The sequence below is a fragment of the Papio anubis genome, chromosome 7 (assembly GCF_008728515.1).
Source record: "Papio anubis isolate 15944 chromosome 7, Panubis1.0, whole genome shotgun sequence".
NCBI classification, from domain to species: domain Eukaryota; kingdom Metazoa; phylum Chordata; class Mammalia; order Primates; family Cercopithecidae; genus Papio; species Papio anubis.
The window spans coordinates 44,820,428-44,837,309 of NC_044982.1; the positions used below are offsets into that span (position 1 = coordinate 44,820,428).

General features: G+C 38.8%; 1 protein-coding gene across 5 annotated transcripts in view; it reads right to left on the minus strand.

Moving 5' to 3' along the window:
* The window catches only part of HIF1A (hypoxia inducible factor 1 subunit alpha), a 53,350-nt gene extending 38,332 nt beyond the window's left edge, over positions 1–15,018 (minus strand). For 3 of the 5 annotated variants that reach the window (XM_021941279.2, XM_009211682.2, XM_021941280.2), the window contains exon 1: positions 14,535–14,971. In XM_021941279.2, coding sequence (XP_021796971.1) covers positions 14,535–14,569 — 35 coding nt within the window. In that variant the 5' untranslated portion in view covers positions 14,570–14,971. Of the gene's footprint in view, positions 1–14,534 lie in introns of all 5 variants that reach the window. The other 2 variants (XM_003901896.3, XM_021941281.2) reach the window with 2 other exon arrangements.
* Positions 15,019–16,882: the final 1,864 nt, after the last annotated feature.

The window sequence follows — 16,882 nt, forward strand, 5'->3', positions numbered from 1 at the left end:
GTGAGCTGTGATTGTGCCACTGCACTCCAGACAGAGCAAGACACTGTCTCAAAAAAAAAAGAAAGGAACACTTAAACATCTTTATCATCTTTACGTCTTCCAAACCCAGGCAGAAATAGGAGTTTACTAACTTTGGTTTCCACAGTCTTTTTCAAGAAAGTGCTGTCATGAAGTTTTCATTAAGTTGATACCTAATCCTATAGCCTTTTTTTTTGAGACAGAGTCTTGCACTGTCGCCCAAAGCTGAAGTGCAGTGGCGTGATCCGTGATCTCCGCTCACTGCAACCTCCACCTCCCGGGTTCAAGCGATTCTCCGGCCTCAGCCTCCTGAGTAGCTGGGATTACAGGTGCCTGCCACTACGCCCAGATAATTTTTTGTATTTTTAGTAGAGACGGGGTTTCACTATGTTGGCCAGGCTGGTCTCCAACTCCTGACTTCGTGATCCGCCTGCCTCGGCCTCCCAAAGTGCTGGGATTACAGGCGTGAGCCACCATGCCCGGCCAGCTTTGTTTTTTTAAGGAGGGTTACTTTTAGACAAGTATTTTATATGTATTATTGGAAGTAATATTAGTAGGATCTGTTGTTACATTTTCTACGTAGTAATTGTTGCAAAACCAGAATACTTAAAACATCACATGTAATTTTTTTAAAACCCTATCTCTACTTAATGGAAAAAATAGCAAAAACTTGACATTTCAAATTAAATACAAATTACATTTTCAAGACAGCTAGCAATCTATTATTATTTTGTCTGGGAAAATATCTTCTGAATTCTAATCAATAAACTTTAAAAATAAACCTTTAGGATACCCACATGTTAGAGAATGTTACTGATGTATTCAAGAAATATTTCTTGATCACCTTCTATGAGTCTAACACTGTTCCTAGAACAGGACATGGTGCAATAAACAAAAGAGACCAAGCCCCTACCTTCACGGAGGTTATCTTATGGAACAAATGTATTTTTACATTGCTTGTTGTTATCCAGCAATATTTTACCAGGGTCAATCCCTAACTGACAAAACACATCACAGAAATTGTCTTTCCATTAAACCAGTTACCATAAAATTTCAGGATAAAAGCAAAGTCTATAAAAATTAATCTTTGCTTATACTAGATGCTACAATATAGTAGTATATGAAAAGAGCAGGCTATACAAAAAAAATTGAGTATGATTCCACTCCTATGTGTAATGTATGTGTATAAATATAACCATATGTAGCTATACACACATATATTTAACTCATAGATGCACAGATAAAACCAGAATACAGTGATATACAATGTTAGTAAAGTTTACAAATATTAACAATACTAGTTTCAAGAAATCAGGATCACAAATTTTTTGTAATTTCTTTTAACAAAAATTCACCATGAACTGACACTATCATTGTACCTGCATTTGTCAAAAAACTCTGAAAGAAGTAGTAATCTAACTTAAACTATCATATTTCTTTCCTACTGTATATCCTAAAGAAAAGTATAGACTGAACAGATAATATAATTCAGTATCTTCAGTTTCTCATGTTAACCTAATTTTCAAATTTTGAAAATTCTGTATAATTTGAAATTCAAAAAAACAGATGAAATGGTTTGTTTATAAAGAAAAATGTTCAGAATGTATATACTTATTTTTGAAAGCAACTAAATTTCTTGCCTTAGATCATCATTATCTGAATGGCACGGCAACATCTCTCTTAAATATCTATAATTAAAGAAAAGATGGATTTATTCACCTTCCAATAACCTCACCAAAATGCTTATTTTAAATGTGATTTTCTAATGCAGTAAAATAAACAGGGGGAAAAGAATCACTGTTTTAAACTGGAAGGCTCATTCTGAAAATGAAAACTATATCACGCCGGGCGCGGTGGCTCAAGCCTGTAATCCCAGCACTTTGGGAGGCCGAGACAGGCGGATCATGAGGTCAGGAGATCGAGACCATCCTGGCTAACACAGTGAAACCCTGTCTCTACTAAAAATACAAAAAATTAGCCAGGCGAGGTGGCGGGTGCCTGTAATCCCAGCTACTCGGGAGGCTGAGGCAGGAGAATGGCATGAACCCGGGAGGCGGAGCTTGCAGTGAGCTGAGATCTGGCCACTGCACTCCACCCCGGGCGACAGAGCGAGACTCCGTCTCAAAAAAAAAAAAAAAAAAAGAAAACTATATCACATCTGAAATAGCCATAATGTGTAAATTTTTCATTTACATGTTAATTACATTTATTAAGTAGCTAATACTTTTCCATGTGGTTTTTTTTTTTTTTTTTTTTTTGAGACGGAGTCTCGCGCTGTGTCACCCAGGCTGGAGTGCAGTGGCGCGATCTCGGCTCACTGCAAGCTCCGCCTCCCAGGTTCAGGCCATTCTCCTGCCTCAGCCTCCGAGTAGCTGGGACTACAGGCGCCCGCCACCACGCCCGGCTAGTTTTTTGTATTTTTAGTAGAGACGGGGTTTCACCATGTTAGCCAGGATGGTCTCGATCTCCTGACCTCGTGATCCGCCCGCCTCGGCCTCCCAAAGTGCTGGGATTACAGGCTTGAGCCACCGCGCCCGGCCTTTTCCATGTGTTTACATTAACGTGTATTGAAATGTTATTTGTAAGAAGAATGTGCTTTTTGTTTTTGGATTATTCCTGACTGGTGATATAAATAAAATCTTTCCTGGTCCAGAATTGGTGTTGAGCCTCTCAACAAATCTTTGAGCCCTGATTATATCTATTATATTGTGCCGGGTGCAGTGGCTCATGCCTGTAATCCCAGCACTTTGGGAGGCTGAGGCGGCCAGATCACCTGAGGTCAGGAGTTCGAGACCAGCCTGACCAACATGGAGAAACCCCATCTCTTCTAAAAATACAAAATTAGCCTTGCATGATGCCACATGCCTGTAACCCCAGCTACTCGGGAGACTGAGGCAGGAGAATCAATTGAACCCAGGAGATGAAGGTTGTGGTGAGCTGAGATTGCACCATTGCACACCAGTCTGGGCAATAAGAGCGAAACTCCGTCTCAAAAAAAAAAAAAAAAAAAAAGTATTGTGCTAGATAAATAAAACAACAACGAAAATGTGTATGTAAAGCTTTTACTCTAAGATTAAGGTTCTCAAACATCAGTTTGCATCACAGTTCCCTAGAGGAATTCTCAAAACACAGAATGCTAAGCCTTACTTCCAGAGTTTCTGATTTACAAAGTCTGAATGGAGCCTGAGAATGTGCATTTCTAACGAGTTAGTAGGTGTTACCAATGATGATGATCTGGGGACCACTCTGAGCCCTCTGCTCTAATAAAATACTTACGTGTTCTTCAAAAATGCCCGAAGAAGTAAGAGAGCAACACTCAAAACTAGTTTGTTATATACTTTCCTCTTTAAAAAACCTACCCAAATGCTTTACAAATACAGGAAATATATCCTCCTCCTAAGACATTGATACTACCACATACTTAGAACTTAGTAATTATAAAATACATTAACTACACTGACTAGACTATTGAATGGTTGACCTGTGGCATATATCCATAATCATCAACAGAACTTCTTCCCCCAAATATAGAAGGCCAAATCCCAACCCTGGAAATTCAAATTATAGGCTTGGCACATCTGTTTAAAAAATAATATCAACATAATCCTGATGAGCACTCTTAGCTGTTTAAAGTCTATGTTTCATCTGTGAGTGCTTGTAAAATTTACAGATCCCTGAGTTCCACCCCAAAATTACCAAATCAGAATCTCTGAGGAATGGGTCCCTGGGAATCCATAGAGCAACTAAACACTCAGGTGATTAAACCACAGAAGTTTGAGAAACATTAGCACGTCTTAAAGCAAAAGCTTAACAGGTAGGCCAGCAAATTTTGAAAAACGAGAATAATTTATTTTTATCTATAACTGAATACACATCCTATAACACACCATGTTTGTCAGGCGAAACACTGAATATAGTGGGTTTGACAATACTATGTAATGTGAGATACAATTGCTAAGAGTAAGAAGCTAGCAGTAAAACTCGATAAGCTAGCAAGAACAAGTGTGTGTTTAGTAAAACTTTGCCTTAAACATGTAAGTGCATGAGTAGAGTTCAAAGATGACCTAATGAAGAATGTGGCAACTCAATTTTTTTCAGTTATCTGAAACAATTTTTTAAAAGTCACCTTTTAATACCTTCATGAATGCCACAAACATTCAAGAGTTAAGAATCACTGTTCATGGTTAAGAGCTGTGTATCACTGACTTTTCCCAAATTACCTACTCTATCACTCTTCTATCTTTGCATTGCTTCCTTCTCAGCTTGTAAATCCTTTTCTTTCTGTTTCCCTTATTTATATGCTCTTAGATGGTAACAGATCTAAGACTAGAACCTAAGAAGGTCGGTGACCCTAAATTTTGCGTGTATGTAGAAGAATGTGTCCTTGAAATAATTATTTGCTTAAATAAAATAGAAGATGCATAAGTAATAAAAAAGCATTTACATAACAGGAAAAAACACACATGTCGAAATAAGGGTATGTAATAGAAAGCATACCCTAAAGACTTCTTCTATTAAATATTCAGCTCTAAACCTTGACCATGATGAAGATTCTGGAAATAACAAAACAGCAGCTCTCCTAAAGCAAGAGTCTCTGTTTTCCAACTATACTAATCCAGCTACCCAATATTACCAAATAAATTTTCCCAAGTGACCTTCTGATCCTGTTTCTTTGTCTTTAAAAAGGGTTAGGTAACACTATTAGTATGTGGCAGATCTCAGATTCCACCTGAGAATCTCCACCCTTTCCCCATTTTAATATGAAGCCCCATTTTTAATATGGCCCATGCCTTTCCACAAATCAGATGTTCAATATATAATTTTTGAATTAAAAGATTCAAGAAATTTGGGACTTTTTAAGAATAGAAGGAGAAACATGATATCTACCCTCAGATATTTGAAAAGGATATCACACAAAAGGCAGATCTGGTAACTTATGCAACTCCAGAGAGTAATAAATAGGAATTACAACATGGCAGTGCTTTGTTTAATAGAGTTAAAGCAGTGTCAAAGTTACATTCTATGAGAATTTTTAAAACTGTTTTCATTTTGATGGCATCGTAAAAAAAGGCATATTCTAGATCATCTAAATGATCTCTCCATAGCTCTGTATACTTGCTTCAAGCCTTCTGTGTTTGAGGCTGCATTTGTTTATGATCAAACTGTTACAAAATGACCACTAAAAGGAACAAGGTTACATTTTTTAATGCAGTATATATACTGAGACTGAGGTCACTGGGTACATCTCAAAAATTCAGAGGATTATTTTGCTCCAAAAGAGATCTGAACATTAACCCTGTGTTAAGAAACACAGGAATAAAAAAGAAAATGAGTAGACTGTCTTGTGAGAATGTCGTGTGTGTGTATGTCTACGAAAATTCTAAAAGCAGACTGGCCAATGCTCCTGTGGTGGTTGACATTAAATAACAAAACTCAAACCCAAAAGTCTGTACTTCGCAAGAACCTCAAATTTTAAAGTGCAGTGAACTAAAAATTTAAAAATGGAACATGCTATGAATGAATGAATTAACATCAAAAATGGAATGTTCAACTGTGGCCTAAGCCATCAACGATTCAATGCTATATCAATAAACTGGCTGCACAAATACCTGTTGAATAAATGAATGCACAATAATCTGTTATAGGACATAGTATAATAGTTACGTGCCTGAGTCGTGGTTAAGGGTTGAAGAAATTTTTTGAACCACTGAAATAAGTCAACTTAAATTATTCAAGAAAATATCCCTTCCTCCATTCACAGCTTTGGGGCTTTGACTACTCGTTTGACACTATAACCATTTAAATATTTTAACTATGTTAGCTACAAAGGCAGGCAATATCCAACTTTCCTCTGCTAACAAGTTAAAAGACATTTAATGAGATTCTGGACACAAAGAACATGGAAATGTAAGCTTTCTTAATTTCCCCTCCTTTAACATCCCAAATAAATAGCTTTGAGAACATGTTTCTTCCTTTAGTATTACCACTATGGAAAATTATTTTAGAATAACATGTCTATACATAAACCAGTATTTAGTCCGCAAAGGCCAGATTTTCATGGAAAAAAAAACAAAGTAAAGGAAAAGCATCAGTAACTATTCTGCCACTATTATTTACTCACTGGTGGTGAATAGCCTTCATCAGATTATCCCAAAGAAGGCCTGAGCGATTCTAAACCACGCTGAAAACAACAAATATTATAATATTATGAATATAGGGTTAGTTTCTACCTAATTAAGCCCTTACTTTGTGCCAAGAGCTGTTCTGAGTGTTTCATATGACTTGATATATCATTTCATTCTCTTAACAATCCTATAAGGCAATCATTCTTATCATCCCAATAAAGCAACTTGTATAAGATCACACAGTAGAGCTAAAAGTTCTAGAAAAATGTGCGATCTTAACACTTATTTAGTAAAGGATCATCTTTTTCTTGAGATGAAAACCCTAACCCATAGAAGAAATACTCAACTTCCCAAAAGTCATGACAAGAATAGTTGCAGAATGACTACACTTGGTAGAAAACTATAGAATATGAATTCAAATGACTTGCAACAAAAACTCATTCCCCATTAATTACAATGGTAGCACTGATCAAGAGTTCTGTGTATAATAAGATAATATTCTATAAGACAATCAAATATGCTACAATAAGACATATTTGACTCATGTAATCAGGGAACTCCTTTCACATGGCCAAGTAGGGCAAACAGGTATTCTTCCAGGAAACTTGATACACAGACACTAGAAGAGAGAGGGGTTTTTTACATTTTTTTTTTTCATTACAAACTGTAAGGCTGCAGGTATGGGGATGCTAGCCGTCCTCTTCCACACCATACAGACAGCCTGTCAGTGGCAGAATAAGGCCAGCATGCAAATACAGCAAAGGTATACAAGCCAAGTAATATCAAGACAAAAGTCAAGGATTATTACACTCTGAGATCATTTAAGACTCTAGATTTGTCTCTTAAACCAAAACTAGATTGTGTTAGCCAATGACTACATTTTCCCCTCTTAAACTAGATTGAGTTGTATTTTGTTACTTGCAATAAAAAGAATCCTAATATACTTATCAAACTGCCAGTGTTTCAAATTTAAAACTTTAATGATGATAAAGTTCAAGAAAATGACACTCTAAAATACAACTAGTCAAACTTTCTAGAAGATAAACAGGCAATTATATTGAAAGCTTTAAAATGGATACTTTCTGACCCTGCAATTCTACCTCTTCGAATTTATTATTAAGAAAGAACCATCGGGCCGGGCATGGTGGCTCACGCCTGTATTATCCCAGCACTTTTCTCACTTTTTTGAGAATAGGTTTGATAAAAAGGCAATAATGGTAAAATATACTATATCCGAAATCTAGAGAGTATTAACAGCCATATACTATGTTAAGTACCCAACATTAATATTCTCTAATTTAACCATCACCACAATCCTACAAAATTCTGAGACCCTCACTATTTAGACGGAAAAAAATGTAGATGTAAATGTTTAAAAAGCAGGTTAAAAACAGTACTCATTCCCTAATCCTACAGTTATTAACATACATATGTAACACAGAATTGAGAAACAGTAGACAATGGTCTCTACATAGTGAAATAGCAGGTGATTTTTATTTCTTTGTGCACCTGTGTAGTTTTTAAATTTCTTCCTCCAAAATTTTTAAATTTCATTAAACATTAAAATAGTTTAGCCAAATCAAATGATTGTAAACACACTCAAGGAACCCCTATTTAAATGGTATTCTATTATAAAGCAAAGAGAATAATCAATGCTCTTCTATTATAAAGCAAAGAAAATAATCAAGCCCCAACCTTGCTATAAAGTAATAGAATTTAAATATCTATATCAAGAAAAGTCAAAGGAGATTCTATAACTTTCTTCTTACCAATCAATGAATCTCAGAGAGACAAGGAACTAAAGAATTAAAACATTCTTTTTAATTTTTTTTTTTTTTTTTTGAGACAGCATCTCACTGTCGTCAGGCTGGAGTGCAGTGGCATGATCTTGGCTCACTGCAACCTCTGCCTCCCCAGGTTCAAGCGATTTTCCTGCCTCAGCCTCCTGAGTAGCTGGGATTACAGGCATGTACCACCACACCTGGCTTTTTCTTTTTCTTTTTTTTATTTTTAGTAGAGACGGAGTTTCTCTGCATTGGTTGGGATTGTCTTGAACTCCCAACCTCAGGTGATTCACCTGCCCCGGCCTCCCAAAGTGCTGGGATTACAGGCAGGAGCCACCGTGCCGGGCCGACAATATTTCTAAAGAAACCTTTTAAAAACCTGCATTCTCTTTGTTCATCCAATTATTCAATCATTGTCTCATTTGTTAATTCAAATACTTATTAAGAGCTCACTGTGTACACCAGGTACCAGTATTCACACCACAGATTTCTTTTTTTATTTGTTTGAAACAGAGTCTTGTGTCACCCAGGCTGGAGTGCAATGGGGCGATCTTGGCTCACTGCAACCTCTGCCTCCCGTGTTCAAGCAATTCTCCTGCCTCAGCCTCCTAAGTAGCTGGGATTACAGGTGCCCACCACCATGCCTGGCTAATTTTTGGTAATTTTTAGTAGAGATGGGGTTTCCCCATGTTGGCCAGGCTGGTCTCGAACTCCTGACCTCAGGTGATCCATCCGCCTAGGCATCCCCAAGTACTGGGATTGCAAGCGTGAGCCACCGTGCCCAGCCCACAAATTTCAAATTCAGTCTACTTGGGATTTTGTCCATTGAAACCTACCCAGTTTTATAATGGAAACGGGGAGGGTAAAAATCATTTTAAAGAAATTTGCTTAGCATCTGAATTTACAAGACTCTTAAGAACAGAAACATATCCCAATCCTCAAAGACTTCAACTTTCACCTTTAAACTTTATGTTTCTTTTTAACCATAGTATTTTTCAGCTGGAAAAACAAACCCTTCCAGTCTACTTGGAAAAAAAAAAGGGCGGGGGGGAACACAGGGGACCTGTCCTTAATGAGTGAAAACTGCAATATTAAATACTAGACACTTTTAAATTAATTTGCCTAAATATATTGTGACTTTTCAAACAAGTGAAGAACTACATACAGTAAGCTATGTTCCATCACTACATTTTCGCATTTATAAGACAATAAACTCTCAAAATCATATGTTGAAATAATCCTTATGGTTAAAACTGTAACCGGTTAAGGTGAAATTTTAAAATAAACACTCATAAATAACAGTTGAGATCACCAGAACAGCTAAAAGCTAGCATCTTGGGAACAGTTTTAATAAAAATACATTATTTCAATTATTGTTTTAAATCTTAGAGAACAAATTTCCTAATTAAATTGGGCTTTATCAACAATAGAACAGGTGTACACTATTTCACCCAAAAAGTGTTTCTGTGAAAAAGTACTGGCAGAGCAAATCTAAGTCACTAGAAAAATTGAATTCTCATTTTAGAGGTACTTAATCTTCTTTCTGCTAAAGCTTCCACTGGCAAACTGTAGTTAGCTTTCAGCTGGTTATCCACAAACAAGCCCTTAAAAACAATCACTTCAACATATTAGATGGCTGAGAGAGAGAGAGAAAGAGAAAGAGAAGGAAGGAAAGAAAGAAGACAAGTGTTTAGAAGGATGTGGAGAAATAGGAACCCTTGTGCACTGTTGGTGGGAATGTAAACTGGTGCAACTGCTATAGAAAACAATATGGTGCTTCCTTGAAAATTAAAAAGGGTTACCATATGATCCAGCATCCCTCTTCTGGATATATATCCCAAAAAAGTGGAAGCTTAAGAGAGATTTGCAGACTCATGTTCATAGCAGTACAATAACCAAGATGTGGAAGCAACCCAAGTGTCCATTGCTAGAGGAATGGAGAAACAAAATATGGTACATATAATGGAATATTGCTCAGACTCAAAAAGGAAGAAAATTCTGACACATGCTACAATATGGATGAACCTTGAGGACATTACACTAAGTGAAATAAGCCCATCACAAAAATATTAAAACCCTATGATTCTATTTATATGAGGCATCTAGAGTAGTTAAATTTGCAGAAACAGAAAGTAAAATGGTGGTTGCCAGAGGCTGAGGAGAAGGGGAAACTGGGAGTTGTTTAATGGGTATGATTTCAGCCTTGCAAGATGAAAAAGTTCTGGAAGTTAGTTGCACAATGTGAATGTATCTAACACTACTGAACAGTACACTTAGAAATGGTTAAGATGGTAAATTTTATGTTAATATTTTTAAACTACAATTTTAAAAAACAATCAAAAGCTATAAGAAAAAAGCCATGAGGTAATCACAATTTTCGTTTTTACAAAACAAACATTTTTAATTTTGTTTTAGAAATTCAGGTTTTAGATATTAGATTTCTCTAAAGGGATGTCTGGCAAATAGATAAGGGTTTATAAATTTCTACTGCAGAAAACATGAACATTAATACTCAATGCATATACAAAACAGTTAATTCTTGATGTGTCAAGAGACCAAGAGATATAATTATTTTTAAAATTCCAAAGCCTATCGTTAATTTAAACATTCTCACCATATTTTTACCAAAAATACTGAGCAACAAGAAGTTTGGCTTGTCTTAGTTTCAAATTATCTTTCTAACCTTCCAGAGTTAAGCAGAAAACACATACACACACTGGGTAAAATCCACCCACTGGATAACTAGTCACAAAGTTTAAAAAATCAATTTCTTGATCGGAAACTCATCCAACACCACATTTAAATTTAGATTATTTTCTCCTGGTTAAGAAACAGACTTGTGTTAATCTTAGATAAAGGGATACAGTATTTCAAGTATCTAAATTTAAAAAATGATATATTAAGAGAAGGCATCTATGAACACACGATTTAACCCAAATCTTTAACATCCATGCACATCAATTTTTAATTTCACCACCAAACATAATAAACTATTTTGAGTTCTTCCAGAAAAAAAAAAAAAATCAGTCAAGAGACTAATTAATCCCCCTCAGCTTTCTATACACCACTCTTGACATACAAGAATAGAATGTAACCACAAAATCTAAACCCTGAGCCCAGACACCATTAGAGCCATAGACAATGGCATTAAAAGGAAAGACAATGGAAGTTAACAGGTAGAAAAGCTGACATTCTCCAAACTGCACAAGATGCTCTAAAATACTTGATAGTTCAGTAAATACGCACGTGTGGAAGAGTGCACTAATATAGACTTCATACAAATTGAGCCACAAAACAGACCAGTAAGGCAAGCTTTAAGTCTTGCCTTCAGATGGAACTCAATGGTCTTAACTCTGGAGAAATTCATAAGCAAAGGACAGTTTTTCTATCATGTAGCTGCTTTACTGAGAATATTTTATCAACTCATTATCTTTCACAAAGGTTAATTTTTACAAAATTGTCTAAACTTTGGCATCAAGACAAAAAATGTTTTAAGTTACTGCCAGTACTAAGACTGCAGTGTCTTGCACATATCTTGCTTAAATCAACAGTAAGACTAGAATGCTGTGTATGTTTGACTCTACATACACAGTATGTAAGTCCAGAGTAAACTCAAAGTTTTCTATTTGGGGAGAAAACACAGGGGTGAGGAATTGTGAAGGACGAGGCCTGGAGTAGAGAGTAGATCAGATGCTCAAGAAAAATAACTGATACTAGGTGCCAATATAACCCAAGGATGTACTCTTTTGCCCATTTTAACAGGAAAAAAAGCCCTTTTCAAGCTCTGGATCCAATGTTAGTCTTTTCACTTTCAGGAGATAGAAAAGATGCATGAAGACACAGAAAAGAAACTAAAGGAAATAGCTGGAAGGACTAGCAAAAAAGAATTTTAAGAGTTGTGGAAGTTCAAACAAGAATTTTAACAGGTAACATCTATTTTCAAGTACACAGTGTCACCAAGACTCCTGCAATGGGCTAAGTGCTTCACAAGCATTATCTCATTTAACCTTTACAATAACTGCTCAGATGGCTGCTATTCTTATCATCACTTCAAAAGGAGGAAAGAGGCTCAGAGGCATTCAGTAACTTGCTCAAGCTCACAAGTGAAGGGCTGGGACCCTTAACTCAGAGGTATCTGCCTCCACATCCTATGCTCTTAACCACTATATACTGCTTCCTCAAACAAAAGGACAATCAAAATAGAAATATAACGAGAAAAGTTTGCTAATAAATGAGAGAGCTTCTTGACTTTTAATGGCCAAAGTTAATGAAAGGAAATTAAGGAATATCTATTCTCAGAAATTTTACTTTAATGATTCAGTAATTATTTGTTTTGGAAAACTTTGAAGGAGTCTGGCCTGAAGCCTGAAACAGAATCATTACTCTCTTGACATTCCCTTAAAATTCTAAAAATCAAAACACATGTGCTATTAAGTAAGTTCAGTCCCTATAACTAGGAGGCAACATGAAATGTCCTGTCTTAAATCTAAAATATCATAGCTATACCCATTTTCTATTCTGATTTCTTCCAATTCTTCAGGTTGAGTTTCCTAGACCTTCTTTTAAAAAGACAAATTTGTTTCCCAAACTCTGACATTGGGAGCTCATTTAAAATGAAAAAAAAAAAAAATTGCATGAAGAAAATCCCCATCCCTCAAACTCTCAGTTATCTTTCAAAAAACTGTAAATTAGTTAGAAAAGGTCATCTGTTATAAACAGCATCTAAAAATGCTGAGTAACCACCACTTATTAAGTGTTTAACTTAATTTTTCAGTTATATCAAGAACTTCTATATTAAGAAATGAATCCATCCAACCCAAGGTTGCTAAGTTTTCAAATGAGAAAATTTTGAAAGTAACAGATGAGCTGAGGAAAATCTAAGAACTCATTTAGAATTGGGGCTGATGAACAGCAGCTAATTTATTCATTCATTCATTTCAAAACTGCTTCTGATATTCTGAACTGATGAATGGCAAAGAAATGAGTTCGATACTGTATATAAAAAGGAATTGATTGGTGCATAATTTAATACATTGTATTAAGTATGATTCAATATACATAAGGATAGAAAACTGGCACTACACAGAGGTAATCTGCCGCTTTATCATTTCATCAAAAGCACTGTAATCACCTCCGCAAAATAAACTGCAATTAATTCCTGGTAACTCTTGGAATGAATTTAAACCTGTTTGCTCACTTTTTGAATTTTGTTAAGTGCCTTCTCTGGTGTACACAAACTAAGAATTTAATATTCTATTGAAGAAGGACTAGGAGAAGGGATCTACAAAACAGCAAGAATATAAACAAGTTTATCTTCTGCTGATACTGATTAGGGAAATTAATCTCTCTGCCAGAAGAGTGGAAGGATTTAAGAGCAAAGCCAGTCTACTAACCAAAACTCTTACTCTAAATCTTCAATTCCTTAAATGATTTCATTAAAAGTTAAAATACCAAAGTGGACAAAATTGTGTGTGTGTTGGGGGATGGGGGAGTCCGCTCTTAATACCAGTGGTCCAACTCACAATTCTTAATCTCTAATGTACCCCTTAGGCTCAAACTTCAAGGTGATTTATAAAACTTGCATTAAGTTCTAACCGAGTGATTAACTTACTTTGGATATATGTTGAAGGTTTTCCTTTAATATACTTCAGTTTCAGGAAAATGAAAGAGTTCGAAAATTTTTGCAACATTTTAGTGCCGCATTTCGTTCACTCATCATATACTTTTTTCAGTATCATTAAAACTGTCTGCCTACATTTAACCAGCCCCTACATTTTCATTATTTGAAGAATGAGTGAGGCATGTATTCATTTATAATATCTGCGTTCTCGTGACAGGTGATATGAACTCAAGTATCCAATTCTAAAGTTCTCTTTAAAATGTTGCTATTTCTCTAAATTCCCATTACTCTGACTCTCAGTCTAGGCAAGTTTTTTAAGGCGCTTAAAACGAAACAAAACCTGCACGTGCAAACTAAAAAGTTCGCATCTTAAGGCCATCGCGGCAAATCCCTAGGATGCACAAAGGCAAAGACACCCGCGACGGCTGGACAACTACAGGACAAGATCGCATCCGACCACGCGAGTCCCTCAGTCGGGAACTCAGGGCCCCAAGCCCACTAGGAAGCCAGGACCAGCGTGCAGGGTCCGCCCCAGGGCCGAGTTTTCAATGGAACCGGAGAGGATGGGGGCGGGAAGGAGCGGAAGCTCCGGGTGCAAACCGCGGCTACCGAGCTGCAGCTCATTTCTCTTCCCGGGGTTTTCGGGCTGGGTAAAGTCCCCTCCGGATGCGGCCACAGAGCAGGCTGGGTTTCTGAGGCGGGTAGGTGGGCGGCGCGAGGCCCCCACGGCCGGCGGGGAGGGCAAGCAGGGCTCAGATCCCGGCCCCTGAAAGCACTTTCGAGGCGTCTCCCACCCCCCACGACAAGATGGCGACGTGGACAGCGGGGGAGCCCGGCCGGCGAGGTTGGGGGAAAGAGAGGGGAGGGGAGAAGCCGCAGAAACAAAAAGGCTGCCCCCCCACCCCCAGGAGCGCCGAGGCCGGCCCGGGAGCCCAGGGCGGGACGGCGGGCGGGGGCGCCGGCGGCCGGCCGAGGGAATGGGCTTACTTTTTCTTGTCGTTCGCGCCGCCGGCGCCCTCCATGGTGAATCGGTCCCCGCGATGCCTTCACGCCGGGCGGCCCCCAGGCTCGCTCCGGCCTAAGCGCTGGCTCCCTCCACACGCGGAGAGAGAAGGCAAGGCAAGTCCAGAGGTGGGGGTGCGAGGCGGGAAACACCTCGTGAGACCAGAAGCAGGAGAAGCGGGCGGCAATCGCCGGGGTCCGGGCCCGGCTCCGAACCTCTCCTCAGGTGGCTTGTCAGGGCCCAGCCCGACGCACTGGCCGAAGCGACGACGAGGGTGATCCTCTTGTCCCCTCAGACGAGGCAGCACTGTGCACTGAGGAGCTGAGGCAGCGTCAGGGGGCGGGCAAGGGCGGAGGCGCGCTTGGGCGCGCAGGGAGGGGAGGGGGCGGGAGCGCGCCCGCCCGCCTGCCCAGGCCGGCGCGCGCTCCCGCAGGCCCGCCTCACCTGAGGTGGAGGCGGGTTCCTCGAGAGCCAATGGCGAGCCACGCAGGCGGCCAGCCCACGTCGCTCTCAGCCAATCAGGAGGCGGTCAGCTGAGGCACAGCTGGGACGTGCTGCGGCGCTCACGTGGTAGTCTGTGTTTAGCGGCGGAGGAAAGAGAAAGGAGCTGGGGGCGCGGCTCAGCGCGGGTTTGGGGACTCTGCGCCTTCCCCTAAGGAAGGCGGTGCCCAGCTTTGGGAGGCGCTGCTGAGAAGGGATTTCGGTTGCCTGGTCCCAAACCTGCATCATATTTTCCTACTCTTCGTGCAGCAATGTAATGCTGCCGCTCTCTTTCTCCTCGGCCGCAGTGCTGAGCGTGACTGCCGCCCAACTCTGCTGAGCTCTCTGTTCAAAAAAGCGGACTTCGCCTCGTGGCTGCAAGCCCTTCTTTGGTCTCGTTGCTCAGATGTGTTACAACGGGGTCTTTCCTTGCCGGGTTACCTAACCATGGGTCAATGTCACCCACTGCACCTTTGCCATGGGACACAGGGGAACTCACCTTGTCCACTAAGTTTTTCTGTGGCGGAGTTTAATAACTGAATAAATGCAATTAAAAATAAAAATTAACTCCTCTTGCTGTAAACCTCAAGGGAAATAAAGTTGCAGAGAAATCTTAAAATCTGAAACTATGTTAAGCATTCACAGATAGGTATAAATGACTTTAATAAGCATATAAACCAATTTCGGGGAAAGAGTAGAAAAAATGGTCTTTGGCAACTTTGCAAGCTACTAAATAAAACGTAATCATTTTTGTCTTTGGAGGCATAATGGATATAAAAGTGTCTTCAAGACTGTCAGTCTTATAAAACAAAAGAATATATTTTGAGCCCAATAAAGGAGCATTGCACATATATCTCTACTTGGCGCTAAATTATTTTACTTCTCACCTTTGCGTTACGAGTTTCTTGTTAAAACCTAGCTTTGGGTTGTAAATATAAATATCTGTAGTGGCTTTCAATTGTATTAGCATGTAAAAACAATGGTCTATATAAAAGCATCAAACTCTGATAAGACAACAACCAGTGTATACAGCACCTCTTTCTAACTGGTCAGTAGACCTACAAAGATACGATTCAACATTGACCTTAGCGGACACCGTGGTTCCAGCTACTCAGAGGGGTAAGGCTGGAGGATCCCTTGAGCCTGGGAGTTCCAGCCTAGAGAACAATAGCGAGACTCCATCTCTTTAAAAAACTTTTGGTCTTCACGCTACTTTTGTTTTTTCAGATCTACAACACTAAATGATATGTATTATGTCTTGAAAAGAACCATGGGAAATGCCTGAAGAGAAAAAAGAACTCAAAATAATTACTCCTAATTTATTTTTTAATTGTGGAAAGAATAATTCTGTAAATTAAAAACCTTTTAGTTTAACATTCTGAAGATACTGTGTTAAGAACACTGGCTCCAGAATCAAGCGTGAGCTTGTACACAGGCTTTGAAACTTACTGCCAAGTCATTAATCTCTCCATAACTCAGTTTACTTATTTATAAAATCGATCTAAAGGTGTCTATACCACAGTATTATGGATAGTTAGATGAGATAATACATGTATACTTAGAACAACATCTGGTGCCTAGTAAGCACTCAGTAAATGTTAGCTCTTAGTATTGTTGGTGGCATTATTATTATTATTATCATTATTATTATTATTTTGAGACGGAGTCTCACTCTGTCCCCCAGGTTCGAGGGAAGTGGTGCGATTTCGGCTCACTGCAACTCTGTCTCCCAGCTTCAAGTGATTCTCCTGCCTCAGCCTCCCAAGTAGCTGGGATTACAGGCGCCCACCACCACACTTGGATAATTTTTGTATTTTTAGTAGAGACGGGGTTTCACCATGTTGGCCAGGCT